Source organism: Candidozyma duobushaemuli, assembly GCF_002926085.2.
Source record: "Candidozyma duobushaemuli strain B09383 chromosome Unknown A_B09383, whole genome shotgun sequence".
Taxonomy (NCBI): domain Eukaryota; kingdom Fungi; phylum Ascomycota; class Pichiomycetes; order Serinales; family Metschnikowiaceae; genus Candidozyma; species Candidozyma duobushaemuli.
Window position 1 is genome coordinate 1,275,434 of NW_020289901.1, and position 23,955 is coordinate 1,299,388.

The window sequence follows — 23,955 nt, forward strand, 5'->3', positions numbered from 1 at the left end:
AAATGGTCGTTAACAATCCTAACAACTGGCACTGGGTCGACAAGAACTGTATTGATTGGGCTAAGCAATACTTCAATGAACAACTCATTGGTGTTAAGGCTGAGGGCAGCAACAACACGTATGTGCAAGTTGAATCGGTCTCCTCGTTAGAAGGTGATGTGGAGGTATGCCAAAGAAAGGGTAAGGTCATTTCCCTCTTTGACTTGCGAATTATCTTGAACATCGCAGGTGTCTCTGTTGCTGATCCCGAGAAGACTTTCAAGGGCTCTGTCACTGTCCCCGAATTGGCTTACGACACTGAGGAAGATGAGATCCAGTTTGACGTGAGCATCTACAACGAGGACGCTGATCTGGAGAAGATGAGGCTTTTGGCTAAGAAGGAGCTCTTGCCAAAGCTTAGAGCTAAATTGCTGCGTTTCGGCCCCGACTTGATCTCCACTCACAGCAAGGACATCCAGCTTGAGAGCGACAAGGTGAACTCTGTCTACACGAAAGAAAACCAAAGTCAGGCTTCTAAACCATCAAAGCCAGTGGAGAAGCCCAAGACTGCGCCGGTTCCCGTTGCGTCTAGCGCTCCCCAATCAAGCAGTGGCGTTCCTAGGTACAACACATCTACGCTACATCTTGAACCAACCTTCAATACGACCGCTGAGCAGCTCTACATTACTCTTTTGGACAGAGAAAGAATCGGAGCTTGGACTAGATCAGCACCTCAGTTGGAGGCATTTCCTCCCAAAGAGGGTTCCGAGTTCAAGTTGTTCGGTGGTTCGATTACAGGAAAGTTCACCAGGCTCGTGCCTAATGAGCATATCACCCAACTCTGGCGTCTTGAGGAATGGAAGTCGGGACACTATGCGCAGCTTGATATTCAGTTGAAGCAGGGAGCTGGAGAAACAACCATGGTCGTCAAATGGACCGGTATTCCCGTGGGCGAAGAAGACAGAGTCAGAGGCAATTTCGAGGAGTACTATGTGCGCTCGATCAAGATTGTGTTTGGCTTTGGCGCCGTCTTGTAGTTAGAAAGTAGATCATAGAGATATGACAACATGACAAGGAGTCATTTAGCAAAAAGGATAGTAGCTTTTGAAAAGTTCGACTTTTATGTCCTGGAAAAGAATACCTTTAAAGCTGATAATGGTGTCTTCCTACTGCATTGAATTCACGAACCGATCGTTCCCTCAAGACTATTCAGCTTGGGATGGATGGATAGCGCCAAACTACATTTACGCTGATATCACAAAAAGCAGAGGAAGATCCTTGAGACGAAAGAAAAAAAAAAAAAAAAAAAGAATGCCTAAGGCGACGAGTTATGCCAGTATGTTTTTGCCACTTGCGTGCAGCTTACCAAGACTTTTACTATTGGCTGCGAAAAGTTAGCAGTGCCATTCAAAAAAAGCACCCTAGCTAACAGGGCCAAAAGCTTTCATCGATCTCAATGTAACCTAAAAAATCACACGCCCTCAATTTATAGTCGAGTCGAAGAAGAGATCACTTTTGTTCCCAAAGAGGATAAAAAATCCACTATCTTTGTCTCACTATCGAGCAGGGCGTGCACTGGCTAACGGAATCCGACTCCCGATTCGGTTGCTGCCTCCGTCGAGCAGGTCGGTATATATAAGCAGCAGGAATCTTCTGATTAGGAGTCACCTATCTTCATCAAATCCATCACAAATGTCTGAATCCACCGTCGGGAAGGTATGTTATAAACCAAGACACTGTTGGTGGTAGTTATGCCAGCATTGTATTGATTGCCTAATTCAGCACACCCTGGTGGCCATCTGTTCCACGCAAGGCTACGAATTTGGCCCTATATGGAAAATGGCATGCATCGTGGGCTGCAAAATCGTTCAAGCGTTACTAACTAAAGCCAATTACTTGTCAAGCCGCCGTTGCTTGGGAGGCTGGTAAGCCTCTTTCCATTGAGGAAATCACCGTCGACCCTCCAAAGGCCCACGAGGTCAGATTCAAAGTCCACAACACAGGTGTGTGTCACACTGATGCCTACACCCTCTCTGGTGTCGACCCAGAGGGCGCTTTCCCAGTGATTTTGGGACACGAGGGTTCTGGTATCGTTGAGTCTGTCGGAGAAGGAGTCGAGAATGTCAAGGTCGGTGACCACGTTGTTGCATTGTACACTGCTGAGTGTAAGAAGTGTAAGTTCTGCAAGTCTGGCAAGACCAACTTGTGTGGCTCTGTCAGAGAGACTCAGGGTAAGGGTGTCATGCCAGATGGTACCCTGAGATTCCACTGCAAGGGTCAAGACCTTTTGCATTTCATGGGCTGCTCCACATTCTCCCAGTACACCGTCGTTGCTGACGTTTCCATTGTTGCTGTCAACCCAACTGCTGAGTTCGAGAAGACCTGTCTCTTGGGTTGTGGTATAACTACTGGTTACGGTGCCGCTACCATCACTGCCAATGTCCAGGAAGGTGACAATGTCGCTGTTTTTGGTGCTGGCTGTGTCGGTTTGTCCGTTGTCCAGGGTGCTAAGGAGAGAAAGGCTAACAAGATCATCGTTATCGACATTAACGACAAGAAGACCGAATGGGCTGACAAGTTCGGTGCTACTGACTTCATTAACCCTACCAAGTTGCCCGAGGGTACCACTATTGTGCAGAAGCTTATTGAGATGACTGATGGCGGTTGTGACTACACTTTCGACTGTACTGGTAACGTCAATGTCATGAGAGATGCCTTGGAAGCCTGCCACAAGGGTTGGGGTACCTCCGTCATCATTGGTGTTGCTGCTGCTGGTAAAGAAATTTCTACCAGACCATTCCAATTGGTTACCGGTAGAGTCTGGAAGGGTGCCGCTTTCGGTGGTGTCAAAGGCAGATCCCAATTGCCCGGCATTGTTGACGACTACTTGAGCGGCAAGTTGAAGGTCGCCGACTTCATTACTCACAGACACAAGTTGGACAAGATCAATACTGCTTTTGACGACATGCATAAGGGTGATTGCATCCGTGCCGTCATCGAGTTGTGAACCGCACGCGCTAGGCTCTAGGGTGAATGAACTCTTTGCCGAATGATCTCGGTATTTATGACGCTCAGAAACAGAAGAGAGGTGCTCTATGTGAGCAAACGCTGAGCGAAAAGTATATAACAGGGTAAGGGGGGACAGTACCTCAAGGTGTTGTAGATCTGCAGTAATCGTAGTAACGCGTTCAAGGTGCGTTTAGATAGGTAATCGCCGTTTAAGAGTCAACTTTTCGAAAAGCCATGGACAATTAAGTTGTCGAAGGAAAAATTTGCCCCATTTAATGAAGACGTTCACAACGAATATCTAGATCCCTGTGTCGCCATGAAAAAATGGCTGCAAATGCTTATATGAAAACTACGAATGAAAGTCTCTTATGATTGAGCTTCAAAAATTCAGATTAAAAGACCACTCGTCAACTCCGAAAGCTCTCTCGACGAGATTACTCGTATCACCAACTCCGAGGTCGTTTTTCCGTACAAAATTTTTCCGCATAGGTCTCTATTTTATACACAACCCCGAAACATCCCGAACCTGACGTTCTTCGGAGCCCTTTGCATCATGACTACAAGATGTTATATAGTAAAGAATCATAAAATCAAAAAATAAAGTTGTCCGGTTGGTTCCAGCTTGTCTTGTTTGGTAATAGGGGCTTGTAGTTCAAATAAACCGCTCTCTCGGGTCCGAAATCCAGGAGCTGATGTGATTGGACGCGAAATTTTTCGGTGTACATGCAAAAAGACAGAAACACTTATGCTCGAATCTAGTCCACGACTTCTTCTTCACTGCCATGTTTAGACAATTAGCCAAACTCACCGTTACTCCAGCTCCAAGATTCGCTAGATCTTACATTGCCGGTCAATTTACCGGTCAGAAAAAGGACAACGGAAAGTACACTGTCACCTTGATTGAGGGTGATGGTATCGGTGTTGAGATCTCTCAGGCCGTCAAGGACATTTACGCTGCCGCCAAGATCCCAATCGAGTGGGAGCCTGTTGATGTCACCCCTCTCTTGATTGACGGTAAGACCACTTTGCCCCAGGCTGCTGTTGACTCCGTGAACAGAAACTTGGTCGCCTTGAAGGGTCCATTGGCTACCCCTGTCGGCAAGGGCCACACTTCCATGAACTTGACTTTGAGAAGAACTTTCAACTTGTTCGCCAACGTCAGACCATGTAAGTCCATTGTCGGTTACGACACTCCCTACGAGAACGTCGACACTGTGTTGATCAGAGAGAACACCGAGGGTGAGTACTCCGGTATCGAGCACACCATTGTCCCTGGTGTTGTCCAGTCGATCAAATTGATCACCAAGCCAGCCTCTGAGAAGGTCATCAGATACGCTTTCGAGTACGCTAAGAGCATCAACAAGCCCCACGTGTTGGTGGTCCACAAGGCTTCCATCATGAAGTTGTCTGACGGTTTGTTCGTTGAGACCGCCAAGGAGGTCGCCAAGGAGTACCCTGACGTTTCTTTGGACTACGAGTTGTTGGACAACACCTCCTTGAAGTTGGCCCAGGACCCTGCTGACTACAAGAACGTTGTCATGGTTATGCCAAACTTGTACGGTGACATCATGTCTGACTTGGCCTCCGGTTTGATCGGTGGTTTGGGTTTGACTCCTTCCGGTAACATGGGTAACAAGGTCTCCATCTTCGAGGCTGTCCACGGCTCTGCCCCAGACATCGCCGGTAAGGGCTTGGCTAACCCAACTGCATTGTTGTTGTCCTCTTGTATGATGTTGAGACACATGTCTTTGAACTCCGACGCTGACAGAATTGAGAATGCTGTCTTGAAGACTATTGCCTCTGGTCCAGAGAACAGAACCGGTGACTTGAAGGGTTCTGCCACCACTCAGCATTTCACCGAGGAGGTCATCAAGAACTTGTAAGTTATATAAGTACATTCTATAATTGCTAGATATCTTTTGAATTTGATATAGTAGTGTTTACAACCCTTCAAGAGCAAGGTTAGTGCCTTCCACGATAGCTTTGTGTTCTGTGGCATGTACCCTGTCCTCATACTGCTCCAAGGATTCTTCTTTGCTCAACTGAAGCTCCTTTACTAATATGGGCTCACCACGGTCCACCTCTGCAATGACATAATGTATCATTACACCGGCAACCGTAATTTCTCCATCCTGTCCGGCCTTCCATGCTCTGTCAATGGCATGAGTACCGTCAAAAGCGCCTGGCAAAGCTGGATGCAAATTTATGATGGAAATCTTGGCTTCTTCAAGAGGATGCAACACCGCTGGCGATAAGATCAACATCCAGCCCGCACATACAATGAGATCTGGTCTTTTGTAGCTGGAATCTGGCTTGTTCTCAGTATTGCCGTGGATTAGAAGACTGGCCAAATCCTTGTTGAATTGCTCACGTCTCTTTTGCCTTTCGTCCTTCTGCTCCTTTGTTGTACCCTTGTAGTAGCTCTTCAAAGTGTGAACCTTATGGGAGATGCCAGCCTTCTGTGCTCTTTCCAAGCCGTAGGCCGTCTCGCTGGAAGAGATCACTTGGGTAATTGTGCCCTTCAAATTTCCGCTAGCCTGCGCATCTATGAGTGCTTGCAAATTGGAGCCGGAGCCCGAAATAAGGACTGTTATGTCAGGCATCACTGCTGTAAATGAAGTTGATGCTGGAAATCGCTATTCTGACTCTGTCTGGCGCTATATGTAGGGAGATGAGTTAGAAATACAGATATTCTCTGCTTTGATTCCAATCGATCTTCCTTCCAATTTTTTGAAGATCTCCTTTGTAATGAGGACCGATAGATGCTATTTTGTTGTGATTGTTGAACGAAAACTTTTTGTCACTGTATTGGTAATTTGCAACTATTGATGCGAAATTTATGATTGCATCCAATCAAGTATCAACTAAGTGGATGAGAATGAAAAAAATTTTAAAAAAATTAAAAGAAAAGCGAAACCATAAAAATGAAGTATTTTTCACTGAAGATACTCCCTGACCAACAATTCGAGAGCTAGAGTTGAATTCCAATAGTGGCCAACACATGCTTGAGGTCTGACAACTTAGGGCATAGACACCTTATGAGGAAGGAAAGAGGCGGATAGAACTATTTTGAGCCTGCGTATCGTAAAAATCTCTCTTATCATCATATCTAACAGTTAGCTCTCTTACTTCGGATTTAGGGCCTAAGCTAGTGACAGTACAGCGGATTTTGCAACCAGATTACCATGATCACAAATTACCTTTGCAAGTCGAAGAACCGTTGCAGAAAATCGCCTTAATGGGACGCTTCAGGCTGATTTTGGAACCACCAACAGAAAGAATTCCCACAAACCGTCGTGATGCATTACACCAACAAGCAGCCTCGAGACCCAACTGATCCAAGAATTCGACAGAAGCTAAGTCAAAAAAAAAAAAAAAAAAAAAAAAAACCCCAATAGGCAAACTCACTCCTCAAGGCGAAAAGCTCAATGATTTTGCCTTCCACTCACACCAGTTTCGGATGTCAATTTGACGCTGTTAAGCCTCAATGCCTGTTATTCATAACCCCAGCCATTCCATGACCCTCTCCGCTGTGGCACAATAAATGCAAACGCACAACTGAGCAAGCAGAATCACTGATGTAGCCGCCTTCGCCAATTCTCCTCACAATGACCAACCGCCCAAAAACGGTCCCCACTCCGCCTTTAAATGGAATCCCGGTTAGGAAGATGCCTACTTATTTGAGAATTTTTCTTGTGTAGCTACAATTCAGGTTGATAAAAAAAATTGATCAGATATAGAGAGCAACTGGCTAAATACAACAGAAAAGAATAGGGCCCTCAATTAATGCAATTGGGCTGAAATCAAGGCTGATGCCTCCAATGCGCATACTCTGTATGGGCCTCCTGATCCCCAGGCGCTGCCATTAATCTGCCGGGTAACTTTTTGAGACTGAAATTTACGCGTACGGCTGGTGCTTTACTATGAGGAAAATTTTTTTTTCTCAGATGGGCCTCGTGCGAACACCTCTGGATTGAAAAAAGAAGTTTTCTCTTCTTCTTCCTTCTTGGTTATCAAGTTTACACCAACAACAAGTTCAATATGGGTATGTCTTACAGCAAGAAGGGTTTTAGGTGCTGAGCTTTGACAAATTGGTTCGATTTCCACCATTTTTTAGCTCTAATCCGGGCACGATAAGAAGGCCTCAGATTCTTATCTCAGCTCACCTAAAACAGCCAATCAGCTCCAATTGGGACCATTTACTAACTATGTAGTTGCTTTCACTATTGACCAAATCCGTGGCTTGATGGACAAGGTTCCCAATGTGCGTAACATTTCCGTCATTGCCCACGTCGATCACGGTAAGTCTACTTTGACTGACTCCTTGGTCCAGAAGGCTGGTATCATCTCTGCCGCCAAGGCTGGTGACGCCAGATTTATGGACACCAGAAAGGATGAGCAGGAGAGAGGTATCACTATTAAGTCTACCGCTATCTCCTTGTACGCTTCCCTTACCGAAGAGGACTGTAAGGAGATCAACCAGAAGACCGACGGTACCTCTTTCTTGATTAACTTGATCGACTCCCCAGGTCACGTTGACTTCTCCTCTGAGGTCACTGCTGCTTTGAGAGTCACTGACGGTGCTTTGGTCGTTGTGGACTGTGTTGAGGGTGTCTGTGTTCAGACCGAGACTGTCTTGAGACAGGCTTTGGCTGAGAGAATCAAGCCCGTTGTCATCATCAACAAGGTTGACAGAGCTTTGTTGGAGTTGCAGACCTCCAAGGAGGACCTTTACCAGTCTTTCTCCAGAACTATTGAGTCCGTTAACGTCATCATCTCTACTTACGCTGAGAAGTCCGTCGGTGACGTTCAGGTCGCCCCAGAGAAGGGTACCGTTGCTTTCGGTTCCGGTTTGCACGGTTGGGCCTTCACTGTTAGACAGTTCGCTAACAGATACTCCAAGAAGTTCGGTGTCGACAGACAGAAGATGATGGAGAGATTGTGGGGTGACTCTTTCTTCAACCCTAAGACCAAGAAGTGGACCAACAAGGACAAGGACGCCGACGGAAAGCAGTTGGAGAGAGCTTTCAACATGTTCGTTTTGGACCCAATCTTTAGATTGTTCTCTTCTATCATGAACTTCAAGAAGGACGAGATCCCAACCTTGTTGGAGAAGTTGGAGATCAACTTGAAGAGTGACGAGAAGGAGTTGGAGGGTAAGGCTTTGTTGAAGGTCGTTATGAGAAAGTTCTTGCCAGCTGCTGACGCTATGTTGGAGATGATTGTCATCAACTTGCCATCTCCAGTCACCGCCCAGGCTTACAGAGCTGAGACCTTGTACGAGGGTCCATCCGACGATGAGCACTGCCAGGCTATCAGAAACTGTGACCCTAAGGGTGAGTTGATGGTCTACGTTTCCAAGATGGTTCCAACCTCCGATAAGGGTAGATTCTACGCTTTCGGTCGTGTCTTTGCTGGTACTGTCAAGTCCGGTCAGAAGATTAGAATCCAGGGTCCAAACTACCAGGTTGGTAAGAAGGACGACTTGTTCTTGAAGGCTATCCAGAGAACCGTCTTGATGATGGGTGGTAAGGTCGAGCAGATTGACGACTGTCCAGCTGGTAACATTGTCGGTTTGGTTGGTATTGACCAGTTCTTGTTGAAGTCTGGTACTCTTACCACCTCCGAGACTGCTCACAACATGAAGGTCATGAAGTTCTCTGTCTCTCCTGTCGTGCAGGTTGCCGTCGAGGTCAAGAACGCCAACGACTTGCCTAAGTTGGTTGAGGGTTTGAAGAGATTGTCTAAGTCCGACCCATGTGTTTTGACTTCTATTAACGAGTCCGGTGAGCACATTGTCGCTGCCACCGGTGAGTTGCACTTGGAGATTTGCTTGAACGATTTGCAGAACGACCACGCCGGTATCCCATTGAAGATCTCTCCACCTGTTGTTTCTTACAGAGAGACTGTCCAGGCCGAGTCCTCCATGGTTGCCTTGTCTAAGTCTCCTAACAAGCATAACAGAATCTACGTCAAGGCCGAGCCAATTGACGAAGAGACCTCTTTGGACATTGAGAACGGTGTCATCAACCCAAGAGATGACTTCAAGGCCAGAGCCAGAATCTTGGCTGACAACCACGGTTGGGATGTCGCTGACGCCAGAAAGATCTGGTGTTTCGGTCCTGACGGTAACGGTCCTAACTTGGTTGTTGACCAGACTAAGGCCGTTCAGTACTTGAACGAAATCAAGGACTCCGTCGTTGCTGCCTTCCAGTGGGCTACTAAGGAGGGTCCTATCTTCGGTGAGAACGTTAGATCCGTCAGAGTTAACATCTTGGATGTTACCTTGCACGCTGATGCTATCCACAGAGGTGGTGGCCAGATCATTCCAACCATGAGAAGAGCCACTTATGCCTCCATGTTGTTGGCTGAGCCAGGTATCCAGGAGCCAGTGTTCTTGGTTGAGATCCAGTGTCCTGAGAATGCCATTGGTGGTATCTACTCTGTGTTGAACAAGAAGAGAGGTCAGGTTGTCTCTGAGGAGCAGAGACCAGGTACTCCATTGTTCACCATCAAGGCTTACTTGCCTGTCAACGAGTCTTTCGGTTTCTCCGGTGAGTTGAGACAGGCTACCGGTGGTCAGGCTTTCCCACAGTTGATCTTCGATCACTGGGCTATTTTGAACGGTGACCCAACTGACCCAACCACCAAGCCAGGTCTGATTGTCAAGACCAAGAGAGAGCGTGCTGGTCTCAAGCCTGAGGTCCCAGGCTACGAGGAGTACTACGACAAGTTGTAAGCTACCTCGCGGTATCGTCCGATTATTGTTCATATAATTTAACATCGTTGCTCTGAAAAAGTCATTGTAAGAAGACCGGCTCTTTTGCTGCCGAGAGGTGCGTCGCAGCCTCCGCGCGCGCCGAATGCGGCTGCGTAACAAAGCCAAGAGATCCCATCTAAAATATATTACGTGCATATAAGGCGGCTTTCGTTTATACTCGGGTGGTCAGAGCTTTTTCGCAACCTCCCGAATGTTCCGGATAAACCGTTTTTATGTCGTGTAAAGTTTGATAACTCATGACCGGAAGTAGGTCTAATTGCTGTAAACGCAATTAAGATACAGTGACTAAAACAGGGGCACGTTACTCGTAGAAACGGAAGAACCGGAACTTGAATCGGACGCATCGAGAACACTTGCAGCCTCTAGCAATAGAGGGGACGGCTTGTCCGGAGGCGAACAATAGAGTCACTAGGGTGGGGCGGCTTAAATACGGGGAAATTCGCTGCCTTTTTCCATCGTTTTATTTTTCTACCAGGGTCCTGATTACTTTCCTAAAAACCGTTTGACTCTCACACTTTCTGAATCTGGAACACTAAAGGTGCATAACCCTCATCGAGCGTCGTATATAAGTCGTTGCGCTGCTTACAAACTCACGTCTATCAGATTTTTTTTTTTTCCACACAAATTAACGACTCAATGTATTTAGAACTAAGAGGACTCCATGGTTTGCTCCTCTGTGCTGCTGGAGTGTCATGCTTAATAACAGCATTGGCCTACAGGCGGCTCAAGCTCAAACATTTCGAGATTAAACGGCCGCTCCTTAGAGTTATGGCAGCTTGCACTGCTTATATTATCGCATGTGTTGTTACACCACACGGGCGCCTAATACCCATTCCAAGCATCGACTTCAATGAAACTCCAGTCGATCTGATAGAGTCCATCATGAGGATTTCTGCTTTGCATAACAGCGCTGTCAGCATGGTGGTGTGTGCAGCTGGCCTCGCCATCTACTACTCATCAGGCCCTGTAACAGAGAAGTGTATCATGAAGATGGACGAAGTGCTTATGAAGGATGATGAAAAGGGAGCACGGATGTTGCGCCTGAAGGAACGTTTGCAGGGCAAGAGTTTTCTCACCTTCATCATCATCCTCACCAGCTTTGTGGCGTTTTGGCCAACCAATTGGCTTCTCTCATTCACATACACCATAGCTAAGTATGACGAGATTGAGCTTACCACCGACCATTTGTATTGGGCTGTTCTCACATTCGCGTTAGCCAAGACAATTTCGGCGCTCATCCGCTACTTGTCTCACCCCACAAAACTGTTTTCCAACGGAGTGCACCTATGGATACATCTCTGCTGGTTTTACGGCACCACGTTGGCAGCAGGTGCAGCAGTTTTCTGGGCCGTCGCCCAAGATGTGTTATTGGTTTACATGTACAAGGCTGCAATGCTCATCCAACACCAACAGGGTCCCGACATCATCTTGGTGGACGGCGTTCCCAAACACTTCAACGTCTTTACTGGTCCAATGGCCGACTTTTTGCTTGAAGGCGTTTTTTCACACAAACGCGGCTCTGCGCTTACTTTCCTCCTTCACGAACAGTTAAAGCTCTACGAGAAGGTCATTGACGATTCTCTTTGGATCGTCTTGCTCTGGGTCGCCGTTTTGTTCCCATTCTGCAAAGGTGTCGCTGTCTACTTCACCTTGCGCGGGAAGAACACGGAGTAATTTACTGTGTCACGGTTCACGATATATAGCATGCATAGACAACAGGAATTGCAAAAGGAATTTGTATTGTTATCTCCAATCGTCCAAGGGAAGACGAGCCGATGGCGGGAGCATTCCCTTCCGCAGTTGCGATAGCCCCTCTTACATTGAGAAATCCGTAAATTCTTTATCTTTGATTCGCTCATTTTTCCAGTTGATGGATATCCATCGAGGATTCCGTTACCAGATAAGCACAAATAGTGCGCACGCTTATCGCGATAAGATGCCCAATGCGGCAGGATTATCCTGACTTGAGGGAGGATAAATATGTGGGGACGCCTTGTAATTGTCCCCAATTCATTAATTAATTAGCTTTCAACTCGCCATGGAAAGGTTACAACAACTTTCTTTGCACGCTACTGCTAGCACCCAGCCACCAGTGGCACCTCCACACCCTTTGGACCCTCTCACAACGCAGGAGATCAAAGCTACTTCTCTGGTGGTTCGCAGCCATTACAAGGGTCAGACTTTGGTTTTCAACACGGTTTCTCTTAGAGAGCCAATCAAAAGAGCTTACTATGATTGGAAAGAAAGAAACGGTCCTAAGCCTCCCAGATTGGCCTACTTTGTTGTCACCGAGAACGATCATGTTGGCGTTCACGAGGGTGTGGTAGACTTGCCTTCGTTGACAGTGGTCGAATCGAAGGCTACTTCTGGTGTTCAGCCAATTTTGACTCCTTCTGACCTCCAAAACACCGAGGATATCGTCAGAAGCGACCCTCGTGTGGTTGAACAGTGCGAGATCTCCGGTATTCCAAAGGAAGAAATGAAGAACGTTTACTGTGATGCTTGGACCATTGGGTACGACGAGAGATGGGGCTCCTCTAAAAGACTTCAGCAGGCTTTGATGTACTGGAGATCTGACGAGGATGACTCTCACTACTCTCACCCATTGGATTTCTGTCCCATTGTGGATATGACGGAGGGTAAGGTGGTCTACATAGATGTACCAGGCAGAAGAAGAAAAGTATCCAAACACAAACACTCTTCTTTCCACCCCAAGCACATATCAGAGAAGTTTGGAACCTCAGAGAACCCATCTGGTTTCAGAGACGATGCCAAACCTATCAATATTACCCAGCCTGAGGGTGTCTCGTTTGCAATGAAGGGTAACGTTATGAACTGGTCAAACTTCAATTTCCACATTGGTTTCAACTACAGAGAAGGAATCGTTCTCTCTGATATGAACTACAATGATCACGGTAATGACAGACCTCTTTTCCACAGAATTTCCTTGTCTGAAATGATTGTCCCTTATGGGTGTCCCGATTTCCCTCATCAGAGAAAGCACGCCTTGGATATTGGTGAGTACGGTGCCGGTAACTGTACCAACCCTCTTGCGCTTGGTTGTGACTGTAAAGGTGTGATCCACTACATGGACGCTCATTTCACTGACAAGGATGGAGAACCTTTAACCATCAAGAACGCTGTTTGCATCCACGAGGAGGATGACGGTATCTTGTTCAAGCACTCTGACTTCAGAGATGATTTCCAAACTACTGTGGTTACCAGAGGCAAACGTTTGATTATCTCCCAGATTTTTACTGCTGCCAATTACGAGTACTGCTTATACTGGATCCTCAGACAAGATGGTACCATCAAACTCGAGATCAGATTGACTGGTATTCTCAACACTTACATTTGTGCTGAGGATGAGGACATTGGACCATGGGGAACTGTCGTGTACCCACAGGTTAATGCCCATAACCACCAGCACATCTTTTCTTTGAGATTGGACCCACGTATTGATGGTGACAACAACTCTGCTGCCACATCTGACTCAATTTCTGGCCCAGGTGCTACTGGATCACCCGAAAATGCCTACGGAAATGCCTTTTGTGCCGAAAAAACCACCTTCAAGACCGTCAGTGACTCTCTTACCCAGCCATCCACAGCCAGAACCTGGGATATCTTCAACCCTTCAAAGATCAACCCATACTCCGGGAAGCCATCTTCTTACAAGTTGGTGTCTACATTTACTCCTCCACTCTTGGCTAAGGACGGCTCACTTGTGAAAAAGAGAGCTCCTTGGGCTGCTTGGGCCACACAGGTTGTTCCATACAAGGATGAAGGCGTTGGATACGGTCGTTTGTACCCATCTGGTGACCACGTTGCCCAGTGGTCTGGCGATGGCGCTAGAGGTATGAGAGGATGGATTGGCGACGGAAAAGACCAGATTGAAAACACGGACATCCTTTTCTTCCACACATTTGGCATTACTCATTTCCCTGCCCCTGAGGATTTCCCTGTCATGCCCACGGAAATTTTTGACCTCATGTTGCGTCCAAGGCATTTCTTTACCGAGAACCCATGTCTTGACGTGAAACCATCATACGCCAGAACCACAAAGGAGGTTAAAGCTGGAGACAAAGGTGTCGACGAATGTACCCTTGATGTCGACAAGACATCTCAATTGGCATTTACAAAAACCTCTGGCTCCTGTTGCAAGAAATAATCAACTCAAATTTCGAGATATAATATAGTCCATTAATATGAAAATCATAGTGTCTTATCTTATCTATAGTAGTCCAATGCTCATCGCGAAATTCAACTCCAACTACCAACCATGAAGTACATCATCGAGCATATGGAGGAGGGGTTCTCTGAATGGGTCATTCTTGAGTATTCCCAAATTCTACGTGATGTTGGTTCTGAAAATCTCGTGTTGACGTCTTTGCCCGAATCCACGACCGAGAAAGACATCCCCCAACGTCTTCTCGATTTGGGTTTACAATGGACAACCAAGGAGTGTGTGACCATCGATGGTGGTTTGCATAGCTCTAAAGTTTGCTTGCTTGACCCAGCCGCTGAGACTGATTTGGTTCCAGAGGACGCCTCCAAATTTGACTACTTTGTTTTTGGTGGCATCTTGGGATCGCACCCTAGAATTGACAGAACAGGTTTGCTCAGAGACAAGTACGGCTTCAATGGTCGCCGACTCGGTGCTTTGCAGATGACAACCGATACTGCCATTAGAACCACTCAGCTCATTGCCGAGAAACAGAGGAAGTTCGGTGACATCAACTTCATTGATTACCCCGAGATCAAGTTCAGCCAGTATGAGTCGACGGAAATGCCGTTCAGATATATCGTTGACGAAAATGGGGAACCAATTCTACCAGAGGGAATGCTTGAGTTGATCAAGCATGATGCCGAACAAAGCATTGACGACCTTTTATTGGAATAGACCGGAAAATAAATAAACTTCTATTTGTATACTTTGACTTTCTTAGCCTCAACAGATTTCTGCAGTGAACTAAGAATCTCTTTCATGACAAAACCAGCAGTGTCCTGGTCTTCGAAATATGATACATGTGCACTAATAGCTGAAATTAGCGCTATGCTGAAAACGCCAGTCGGTAACGAATAGTCAACCCTACCCGAACGATTGAGTTCTGTCAAAACTTTAATATCGTTATCAGAAAGGTAGGAATCCTTGAGCTCGTCTTTCAGATCTTCACCCAGGCCACTGGACAATGGGCTTGCCAATGTTGTGATGATATCTCCCAAAGCATTCTCTTCGGATACATTTTCCTTTATCATCTTGTTAATCTTACCACCCTTCTTTGATCCGAACCAGTTCGAAAAGATCTTTTGTTGCACCTCATCACCAAATGTGGTTAAGCTCTTCACCTGGGTGTTGAAACCCTTTAAAGCGAATGGCACCTCTTCCGGCTTCATTTGCGAGAAGGAGGGTTTTATAAGTGGCTCCATTCTATAACTGACCGGATCACATGGATGAAAAATATTGTACAAGTTCAGACACATCGGAGAAGATACCTTCAGGTCTGCATCAAATGGATTATAGTCCTTTTCAAGGCTGGCTCTTGAGACAATATTTCTTCTTTGAAGCAACTTGAAGGCCCCAACTGGAGATCCAACACAAAAAAGATTCTCAACATCGAAGTCAAGCTTAAGTTTGTGGTCTCCCGCAATTTGCATTGAAAGCAAGTCGTAAGCAATTGCTGAACCCAACGAGTGACCTAATATATGAATCTTGCCATCAAAATGAGGGTTTCTCTCCTTGTACAACCGATAGATTCTGTTGAGCTCCTCAACAACAATTTCGAGAATCTGGTGCATGAACTTTGGTTCATAGTATAGCAACACATCAAGGATGACATCACCAACAATGTTCCTCAAGGGCTTCACACCTTCAACATTAATGTCGGCCAAGCTTGGAAGCCTTTTGTCCCCAAGGTTGCCAAGATCGTCAATTCTTTTACTAGGATGAAACAATACCTTATGCCTCCAAGTCACAGGCAAAGTTTGGATTCTATTATTGGTCTTGTGCTCCTCATTTTTGGGATCAAAAGAATCTCCAATGGCGAGCTTTTGATATTTCTCCTCATTTTGAAAGACGTCTCTCATGGTTGATCGCAAGACATTTATGCTATGAGTGAAGTTGACAGATTCGTATTTGTATCCGAGAATTTGACCGATTCCATGAACACAAAGCACAAGATGGTCAATTTCCCTATGATTGGTTTTGGTGCCTTTGAGCTCTTCAAAGTCTGATTCCATTACTGACTGGAGCATCTCGTCCTTGTCCTTTTTGCTCGATTCGGACAAGACTTTTTCGTGTTCCTTCAGCGGCGAAAACAAGTTGGAAAACTCTGTCAGAAAGATGTCTGTCAAAGAGGGCACCGGTGCTTTTTTAATACTGTCCATTATCGAGGCAGCAAGGTCCTCCGAGTAGCCCCTCTGAACTGGCGTCACGTTCATAAGAGTACCAGACTTATTGCCCATCTTTCTAAGGATACCCAACTGGACAGGACTGATGGTCGACGGAAACAAAGCAGCTTGGTTATTGTCAAAATATACAACAGCTTGGCCATCACCCAAATCGACAATATCTCTTTCCTCTGAAAAGTCGATTTTGTCTTGCTGTACTTCTTCTTTTATCTCTTTTATCTCCTTGTTGAAACTTGCGATAAGGTCCTTGGACTGTTTCTGAGATGTACCTTCTTGTTTAATATGTTCATAAGGACGACGAAGACAGTAAGCATCTTCAATCTTTTTGGCCAACTCGGACGGAAGAGGCATTCCATCGTGGTCAAACCAAAGGCCTCTTCTAACCTCGTACGTGGGACCTTCCCAGTAGACTGGGGAAAGAACCATGGACTTCAAGTCAACCTCATAAAGGTGATCCTCCTTGACTTCAACAGTATCTAAATTTTGCAGGTAGGCATTTTCTAAATTCTTCTCGTCGAGTTCGGTGAACGGAATAAACTTTGTCGGTTTCTTATCTTGCTCGTATTCAAACCAAGCGGGTTTGGTGATCGGTGCGTCAGAACAAAAAAACCAACGAGGCCTGGTATCTGTTTTCTTGGAATACTGTCTTGTGACTTTTATGCGAAAGAAGGGACGAAGAGCGATGATCAGAGCTCGGCCAAAACTCATCACTTGTCTTCTAGAAAGGGCATGTTGCTGTGTTGCTGCGAACACCCATAAGACGCACCGCACAAGCCGCTCTGGCTGTCAAAGCCTATTTTATTGGACACTGCTCTTTCACGACCAATCTACAAAATGTTTCAAAGAATGAGGCAGAATGACTAAATGAAATGGTATTTCACCTATTTATCATTTCAATTGATGCATCATAAATGGGGCACTTTTGCCAATGGGACCACCACGGCACGGTCGACGCCATTCAACTACTTACCTTCTCGGATCTCGTCCCACCTGCTTTTAGGCTTAGAGCTTGCTGCATTCTTCTGCTCGAGCGAGGGAAACAGATCATTTTCCAGATCCGCTTGATCACTTTCCAGTGCGGTTGCGTTTGGAAAGTTGATTTCTCTCAAGTGTTGCCATTCAGAGGTGTCTTTTTCCTCTTTCTGCTTGGACTTTCCTAAACCGATGGGCTCACTGTTGGGCCGATAGTATGGCCTGTGAATGTCCTCTTCCGTGAGGGTACGTGGATCCTTCATCTTGAAAGCAGGATCTCGGCTTGTGATCTCGTAGTATTGCCCCAAAACATACTTTGAGGCCAAGGAATAGCATTCCAAACATTGAGTAATCTTCTTGATCTCCCAGCTTCGCCGCTTCCCTCGTTAGCCTCCTTTGACAAGCTTCTTCTCTTGATCTTGAACAGGGCATACACACCGACTGTAAGAGCAAGTTGAAACCCGATTACGCCCAATCCCAAGGAAAGAAGTGGTGATTTCATCAATGGTGCTCTTATCGGCATGTGTGGTGGCAATCTACCAGTGGGACCAATCCTACGTCTCACAAGACGATCTAGAATAGTTGGACCTGCTAACATTCCCATTGAGACAGCGAAAGCTCCACTTGTCGTGAAACTATTGATATTGAATAACTCTTTTGCTAGCAGCTCTCGTTCGCTTTGCAGCAAGACATGATCGGCTTCCCAGAACTTGATAGCCATCGGCATATCGCGTTGCATAATGATATTTAGACGCTTGTCATGAATCTGTGCTTGTTCTTGGTCTGTCGAATTGCTCTCCATCTCGTTCAATAGTGATGTTAATTTGAAGCCGAATAAACCGTGTAGAAGCAATCCAAGATTTGCTTCGAGATCTTACCATATCCGCATACACAGGAGCGTCTTACAGCCATTCTACCGATCGATTACGCTTCTTGTCCTTCAATATATTGCAGAGCTCTACCTAATAAGTTAAACCAACTTGTTGTCAACCCTGAACTCCTCCTTCAATCTGAGCAACTGCTTGACAACCTCGTCAAATTTCACTGTAGCATTCTTACCTTGCTCTTCCTGAATATCTCTGTTTCTGACATTCACACTCTCCTCAGCCTGCTCCTGCTCACCAACGATGAAAATGAAGTTATACTTCAATAATTGACCACTTCTAACCTTCTTCTGCAATGTGTTACCAGAAAGGTCCACATCCGCGTAGAATCCATGCTGCTTCACCAACCTCTCCTTCAAGGACTCGGCGTAGTCAAAGTATTTCACACCCACTGGAACAACCAAAACCTGTCTAGGAGACAACCAGAACGGCCATCTACCCTTGAAATGCTCGGTCAAAATAGCGGTCATTCTCTCGACGGAACCCAAAATGGCTCTGTGAATCATGACTGGTCTAGCAGTAGTCTTCTCCTTGTCGTTAGAGTCAGCCTTGTACTCCAAGTCAAAACGCTGAGGCATTTGGAAATCCAACTGAATGGTGGCACACTGGAACCATCTTCTCAATGCATCACTGATCTTGATATCAATCTTAGGGCCATAGAAGGCACCGTCGGCAGGGTTCAACTCCCAGTTGCCCTCACCCATAAATTTGTTCAATGCGTTTTCTAAGTTCTTCTCGGCAGCATTCCAGGTCTCCAACTCACCAACGTATTTTTCAGGTCTGGTAGACAATTCCATCTTGAACTCGAAGCCAAAGATACCGTAGATCTTTTGCAAAAAGTCGAAGACACCAGCAATTTCCTGCTCGATTTGGTCTTGTTGACAGAAGATGTGAGCGTCATCCTGTTGGAATCTACGAACTCTGGTCAAACCCGAAAGGGCACCAGAGAATTCGTTTCTGTGAATGACACCAAAGTCGGCAACACGCCATGGCAATTCTCTGTAAGATCTCTCTCTGCTCTTGAAAATGACACAATGACCAGGACAGTTCATAGGTTTCAAACCGAAGGTTTCCTTCTCCACCTCGAAAGAAAACATGTTCTCCTTATAGTTACCCCAGTGTCCAGAAATCTCCCACAACTTGGTGTTGTACATATTAGGGGTTATGACTTCCTCGTAGCCTCTTTGTCTGTACTCATTTCTCAACATGTCGACAAGAGTATTGTAAATTCTGGTACCGTGTGGCAACCAGAACGCCGAACCAGGCGAGACTTCATTGAAGTAAAACAATTCCTGCTCTTTACCGATCTTTCTGTGATCTCTTTCACTTGCCTCTTTCAAGAACTTCAAGTGCTCGTCCATCAACTTTTTGTCTGGAAAAGAGATACCGTAGACTCTCTGCAAAGAGTCATTGGCAGCATCTCCCAAGAAGTAGGAAGAAGAGTTCTTCAAGACTTTGAAAGCCTTAATCTTACCGGTGTGCAAGATGTGAGGACCTCTACACAAGTCGATCAAAGGTCCACATCTGTAAACGGTAGTAGATGTTCCATCTGGAACCTTGTCGCTGATGAACTTGACCTTATACTTGTTGTAAGCAAACATCTTCAACAATTCCTCCTTAGTCATTTCTAGTCTGACGAACTTCTGCTTTTCCTTAATGACCTTTGTGGAGACCTTTTCAATGGTGCCAAAGTCTTCCTGGGAGACAACACCCTCACCGCTGTTGATAGACATGTCATAAAAGAAACCATCCTCTGTGGGTGGACCGTAGGACAAGTGGCAGCCGTAGTGGTTCTCGCAAGCCTCACCTAGAACGTGAGCAGACGAGTGCCAGAAGACCATCTTACCCTCGGGTGCTCAAAGTCCAAGAACTCAAGTTCAGCGTCGGCCTCAAGGGGTCTTTCCAAGTCCCAAAGCTCGCCATTAACCTTAGAGATCACCTGTCTTTCAAGGAAAGATTTGCCAATGCTGTTGGCGATTTCAAAAGGGCTGGTCTCGCAGGCAATTCCCTCTTTCACGGAACCATCCTTCAAAGTAATCTTGATTGGTTTTCTTTCACGAGCGGCAAATTCAGCATCTTGCTTAGCTTTAATCTCGTCGAAGATTTTCAACCTGTAGTCCAAGAACTCAGGTGGAGGGTCCAAGAACAAAGCCTTTTGCGGCTGTTTGTCCTTCTTCTTTTCCTTCTTATTCACCTGAGGTTGAGGCTTGGCCTTCTCTTCAACAGAAAGCTGGTTCACGCCGTTCACAACTTCAGCCATGCTATGTTATATTCAGGGTTGAGGATATCACTTCGTAGATTTCAAAAAAAATTTAACAGAAAAATGCGTGCACATATGGACGACCACTGCTACCAAATCGCGATTATTCTGGTCCCGATGAGTCGAACTGGCTTATCCTGGAAAATCTTTATAAAGTTTTCATTTTTTTAATCAACTTAACGCGTCTGGCAATTAGAGAACTCCGTTAAAGATAATAAAGATGTAGTACCGATTTACTTTAACCCCACGAGTGTTTTAAAGTGGCTGCAAAACGCTTCTGGGTCAAACTTGAGCATTTAGGCAAGATTCCATGATATCGACCATAGAGCCGAATTTCTTCATTTATGTCGCAAAACCTTTGGACCACTTTTGTAAGTTTCCTTCCTTTTTTCAATTCCCTTTCCATGTGGATTTATATTCTTTTAAACCCTTCATGAGTATTCATCAAACCCAATGCACTTAAGTAAAAATTATGTTCTGCTTCTTAGCCTCCGTCATATCACAACAACAGAGTATTCAAGAATGTGAACCCACCAGAACTGCATTACTTCTCTTACCTACAACGCATATGATCCTTTTCTTTACCTTCAATATTTACATGATAAAAACCCACAGATTAAAAAGTCTTGGGGGCTAACGTGGCGATCTTGTTGAACTGCAAGTCCTTCAACTCCTTAGCCACGACGGAAGAAATTCTGGTTCCCAAAGGCTCACCATTCTGGTTGATCAAGACACAGGCGTTGTCATCGAAACGGACGACAGATCCATCTGGTCTTCTGTATGGAGCTTTAGTCCTGACAATAACTGCTCGGCATATGTCTCTTCTCTTGACTCTATTACTCGATGACTGGCCAGTGATGGCTGATGAAAGGGGTCTGGCTTCTTTCACAACGACGGTGATCTTGTCCCCGACCTTGCCAAAATTTCTTGGACCATGACGAAGGACCTTGATACACTCCACAACCTGGGCACCAGAGTTGTCAATAACGTTCAAGAGTGTCTTCAAATAGATCATTCCTGAGGAGTGGGACAATTCGGTATCGTGAGATTTTCACACAACTTTTGTGCACCGGCGTGCGAACCTCATCTGATCACTAACATCACGAGAGAGTATAAGTATAGGAAGGAATGCCGACCTGACCTAACGAAAGCCAATGCATAAACCAAACCGCCTTTTTAAAAATCCTGCTCGATGTCTAGGAACTATCACGAACTGGTATGAATCAAAAGTCGTGATGGACAGAAAGTCGAAGTTTCAGGCTCGTCATGCTACGTTGAACCATCCTGATGAGATTCCTGGCATTCTACAGCAATTTCTTCAGCAACACCGGAAGATTTCGAAAACCTCGAGCCATCCCCACATCATTGCCTGGAGAACGGGCGATCTAATAGAAGTTGTACCTGGAAAAGGCCGAAAGAACAGTACTGATGTGAAGTATAGCAATGTTCAACAAGGATTTAACGATAATGGAGAGAAAGGGGCAGGCTCAAAACTTCTAGAACATCTCGTGCAACATAATGTTATCAACAAATTGATCATAGTCACAAGGTGGTACGGCGGGTGCCCTATAGGATCGCTGAGATTTCGCCATATAACAAACACAAGCTTTGATAGCTTGCGAAGAGCCAACGAAGCCTAGTTACTTGGTGACATGGAATAGCAGTTCATTTTCGATAATCTTAACAACTGGAGGCTTTTTCAGTACTAATGGTTTAACATCTGTATATTTGGCATCCAAAAGCTTAATGAAGCACTCAATCAGTAATACCCCGGGAGAGCATCAAGCGCTACTGCGCGTATATCCATGCACACTTGCATTATTTTTGAGTCATTGACTGCCCCAATGTACATGGTGGCGGCATGAGATTAGCGTTTGTATAAAAAATACGAAATTTTGAAGGCCTCAATTCTCGTAGACTTTCTTATTAGCATTGCTCCCTTCCTGATATTTTGTACCAGTATGCTATCAAGATAGCGACTACGTACAGTACAATCAATATGTGTGCGTTTCTGTGCGTGCAAGAATATTTAATTTTTCAGATACCCGTCCCACCCGAACGTCGCTGAACATGATCAGAAGTAGCTTGTCGCTAGCCAAGCGCACTTCTGTTGCCAGATGTGCTTCTTTACTACCTAGGAATGTCATCTCCCCAGTTCGTTTCTACGCAGCCAACAAGAGTGTCCCGCTTACAGCAGAGACTTATAAGGACAAGGTTCTGAGAGATCCTCGCTACAAGAGCTTGGAAGAAAGCGATCTTAGTTTTTTTCGCCAGGTTTTGGAAAACGATAACTATGTTGTCACTACAGCGGAAGACCTCGAGTTCTTCAATGAAGACTGGATGAGAAAGTACAAGGGCCAGTCTAAGTTGGTGTTGAAGCCAAAGACCACTGAGCAGGTTGCAAGTATCTTGAAGTACTGTAACGAGAAGAAGCTTGCTATCGTTCCTCAGGGTGGTAACACTGGTTTGGTCGGTGGATCTAACCCTGTTTTCGACGAGATTATCATCTCTCTTGCTAACATGAACAAGGTCAGATCCTTCGATAATGTCAGTGGTATTTTGAAGTGTGACGCTGGTGTTATTTTGGAAAATGCAGACAATTTCCTTGCTGAGAATGGCTACATTTTCCCTCTTGACTTGGGCGCCAAAGGCTCCTGTCATGTTGGTGGTGTGGTTGCAACCAACGCTGGTGGTCTCAGATTGTTGAGATACGGCTCCTTGCATGGATCTGTACTTGGCTTGGAGGCTGTTTTGCCCGATGGAACTATTTACAGCTCCATGGATGCTTTGAGGAAGGATAACACCGGCTATGACTTGAAGCAATTATTTATTGGTTCAGAAGGTACCTTGGGTGTCATCACCGGTGTGTCTATCTTGTGTCCTGCTAGACCAACTGCTACAAATGTTGCTTTTCTTGCTGTCTCGTCTTATGAGGCTGTTCAGAAGGTGTTTGTTGGTGCTCGTAGGGAGTTGTCCGAGATTCTCTCTGCCTTTGAATTCATGGATGGAAAGTCTCAGCTCTTAACCGCTCGTTATTTGAGCGCTGATCACCCTATTGAATCTGGCGAGTACCCCTTCTATGTCTTGATCGAGACCAGCGGCTCCAACAGAGATCATGACATGGAGAAGATCGAGACGTTCTTGGGAAATGCTATGGAGGAAGGCTTGGTTGATGATGGTATCATCGCACAAGATGAGACACAGCTTCGCAACTTGTGGTCTTGGAGGGAATCAATTCCTGAAGCCTCGGCCCATGCTGGTGGCGTTTATAAATACGATGTCTCTATTCCTTTGGCCAATCTCTACGGCTTGGTGGATGCAGCCTCCCAGAAGTTGAATGACGCTAAAATGGTGGATTTCGATGATGAGTCCAAGCCAGTTGTTGAAGCCATTGGCTATGGTCACTTGGGTGACGGTAATTTGCACTTGAACGTGTGCGTCAGGGAGTACAGCAAGGACGTGGAGAAGCAATTGGAGCCATTTGTGTATGAGTGGATCCAACAGAACAAGGGGTCCATTTCTGCTGAGCACGGCCTCGGCTTCCAAAAGAAGAACTACATTGGTTATTCCAAGAGTGATATCGAGATTAAAATGATCAAGGACGTGAAGAACCATTACGATCCAAACGGCATCCTCAACCCATATAAATATATCTAAGGTCG

General features: G+C 45.7%; 11 protein-coding genes across 11 annotated transcripts; 7 read left to right on the top strand and 4 right to left on the bottom strand. All coding sequences in view use genetic code 12, as the record gives it.

The window, feature by feature from the left end:
• Positions 1 to 2: 2 nt before the first annotated feature.
• CXQ87_000579 (S-(hydroxymethyl)glutathione dehydrogenase) lies at positions 3 to 2,986 on the top strand (the record flags this gene model as incomplete). The annotated part of the gene is made up of 2 exons (XM_025479153.1): positions 3 to 1,007; positions 1,868 to 2,986. The coding sequence occupies 2 exons, from the start codon at positions 3 to 5 to the stop codon at positions 2,984 to 2,986; spliced, it is 2,124 nt and encodes a 707-aa protein (XP_025338626.1).
• A 784-nt stretch (positions 2,987 to 3,770) lies between these two features.
• IDH2 (isocitrate dehydrogenase (NAD(+))) lies at positions 3,771 to 4,871 on the top strand (the record flags this gene model as incomplete). The annotated part of the gene is made up of 1 exon (XM_025479154.1): positions 3,771 to 4,871. The coding sequence occupies one exon, from the start codon at positions 3,771 to 3,773 to the stop codon at positions 4,869 to 4,871; it is 1,101 nt and encodes a 366-aa protein (XP_025338627.1).
• Positions 4,872 to 4,928: 57 nt separating this feature from the next.
• Positions 4,929 to 5,591, bottom strand: ADE8 (phosphoribosylglycinamide formyltransferase; the record flags this gene model as incomplete). Its single annotated transcript, XM_025479155.1, has 1 exon — positions 4,929 to 5,591. One exon carries the CDS (start codon positions 5,589 to 5,591, stop codon positions 4,929 to 4,931), a length of 663 nt encoding a protein of 220 aa, XP_025338628.1.
• Positions 5,592 to 7,234: 1,643 nt separating this feature from the next.
• Positions 7,235 to 9,727, top strand: EFT2 (elongation factor 2; the record flags this gene model as incomplete). Its single annotated transcript, XM_025479156.1, has 1 exon — positions 7,235 to 9,727. One exon carries the CDS (start codon positions 7,235 to 7,237, stop codon positions 9,725 to 9,727), a length of 2,493 nt encoding a protein of 830 aa, XP_025338629.1.
• A 924-nt stretch (positions 9,728 to 10,651) lies between these two features.
• Positions 10,652 to 11,443, top strand: CXQ87_000583 (uncharacterized protein; the record flags this gene model as incomplete). The annotated part of the gene is made up of 1 exon (XM_025479157.1): positions 10,652 to 11,443. The coding sequence occupies one exon, from the start codon at positions 10,652 to 10,654 to the stop codon at positions 11,441 to 11,443; it is 792 nt and encodes a 263-aa protein (XP_025338630.1).
• Positions 11,444 to 11,807: 364 nt separating this feature from the next.
• Positions 11,808 to 13,937, top strand: AMO1 (Amo1p; the record flags this gene model as incomplete). The annotated part of the gene is made up of 1 exon (XM_025479158.1): positions 11,808 to 13,937. One exon carries the CDS (start codon positions 11,808 to 11,810, stop codon positions 13,935 to 13,937), a length of 2,130 nt encoding a protein of 709 aa, XP_025338631.1.
• A 111-nt stretch (positions 13,938 to 14,048) lies between these two features.
• CXQ87_000585 (protein-arginine N-methyltransferase) lies at positions 14,049 to 14,669 on the top strand (the record flags this gene model as incomplete). The annotated part of the gene is made up of 1 exon (XM_025479159.1): positions 14,049 to 14,669. The coding sequence occupies one exon, from the start codon at positions 14,049 to 14,051 to the stop codon at positions 14,667 to 14,669; it is 621 nt and encodes a 206-aa protein (XP_025338632.1).
• Positions 14,670 to 14,689: 20 nt separating this feature from the next.
• CXQ87_000586 (putative carboxylic ester hydrolase) lies at positions 14,690 to 17,951 on the bottom strand (the record flags this gene model as incomplete). The annotated part of the gene is made up of 3 exons (XM_025479160.1): positions 14,690 to 16,731; positions 17,148 to 17,426; positions 17,465 to 17,951. 3 exons carry the CDS (start codon positions 17,949 to 17,951, stop codon positions 14,690 to 14,692), a joined length of 2,808 nt encoding a protein of 935 aa, XP_025338633.1.
• Positions 17,952 to 18,119: 168 nt separating this feature from the next.
• THS1 (threonine--tRNA ligase) lies at positions 18,120 to 20,293 on the bottom strand (the record flags this gene model as incomplete). The annotated part of the gene is made up of 2 exons (XM_025479161.1): positions 18,120 to 19,835; positions 19,880 to 20,293. 2 exons carry the CDS (start codon positions 20,291 to 20,293, stop codon positions 18,120 to 18,122), a joined length of 2,130 nt encoding a protein of 709 aa, XP_025338634.1.
• Positions 20,294 to 20,909: 616 nt separating this feature from the next.
• Positions 20,910 to 21,308, bottom strand: CXQ87_000588 (mitochondrial 54S ribosomal protein uL14m; the record flags this gene model as incomplete). The annotated part of the gene is made up of 1 exon (XM_025479162.1): positions 20,910 to 21,308. One exon carries the CDS (start codon positions 21,306 to 21,308, stop codon positions 20,910 to 20,912), a length of 399 nt encoding a protein of 132 aa, XP_025338635.1.
• Positions 21,309 to 22,363: 1,055 nt separating this feature from the next.
• Positions 22,364 to 23,950, top strand: AIP2 (D-lactate dehydrogenase; the record flags this gene model as incomplete). The annotated part of the gene is made up of 1 exon (XM_025479163.1): positions 22,364 to 23,950. The coding sequence occupies one exon, from the start codon at positions 22,364 to 22,366 to the stop codon at positions 23,948 to 23,950; it is 1,587 nt and encodes a 528-aa protein (XP_025338636.1).
• Positions 23,951 to 23,955: the final 5 nt, after the last annotated feature.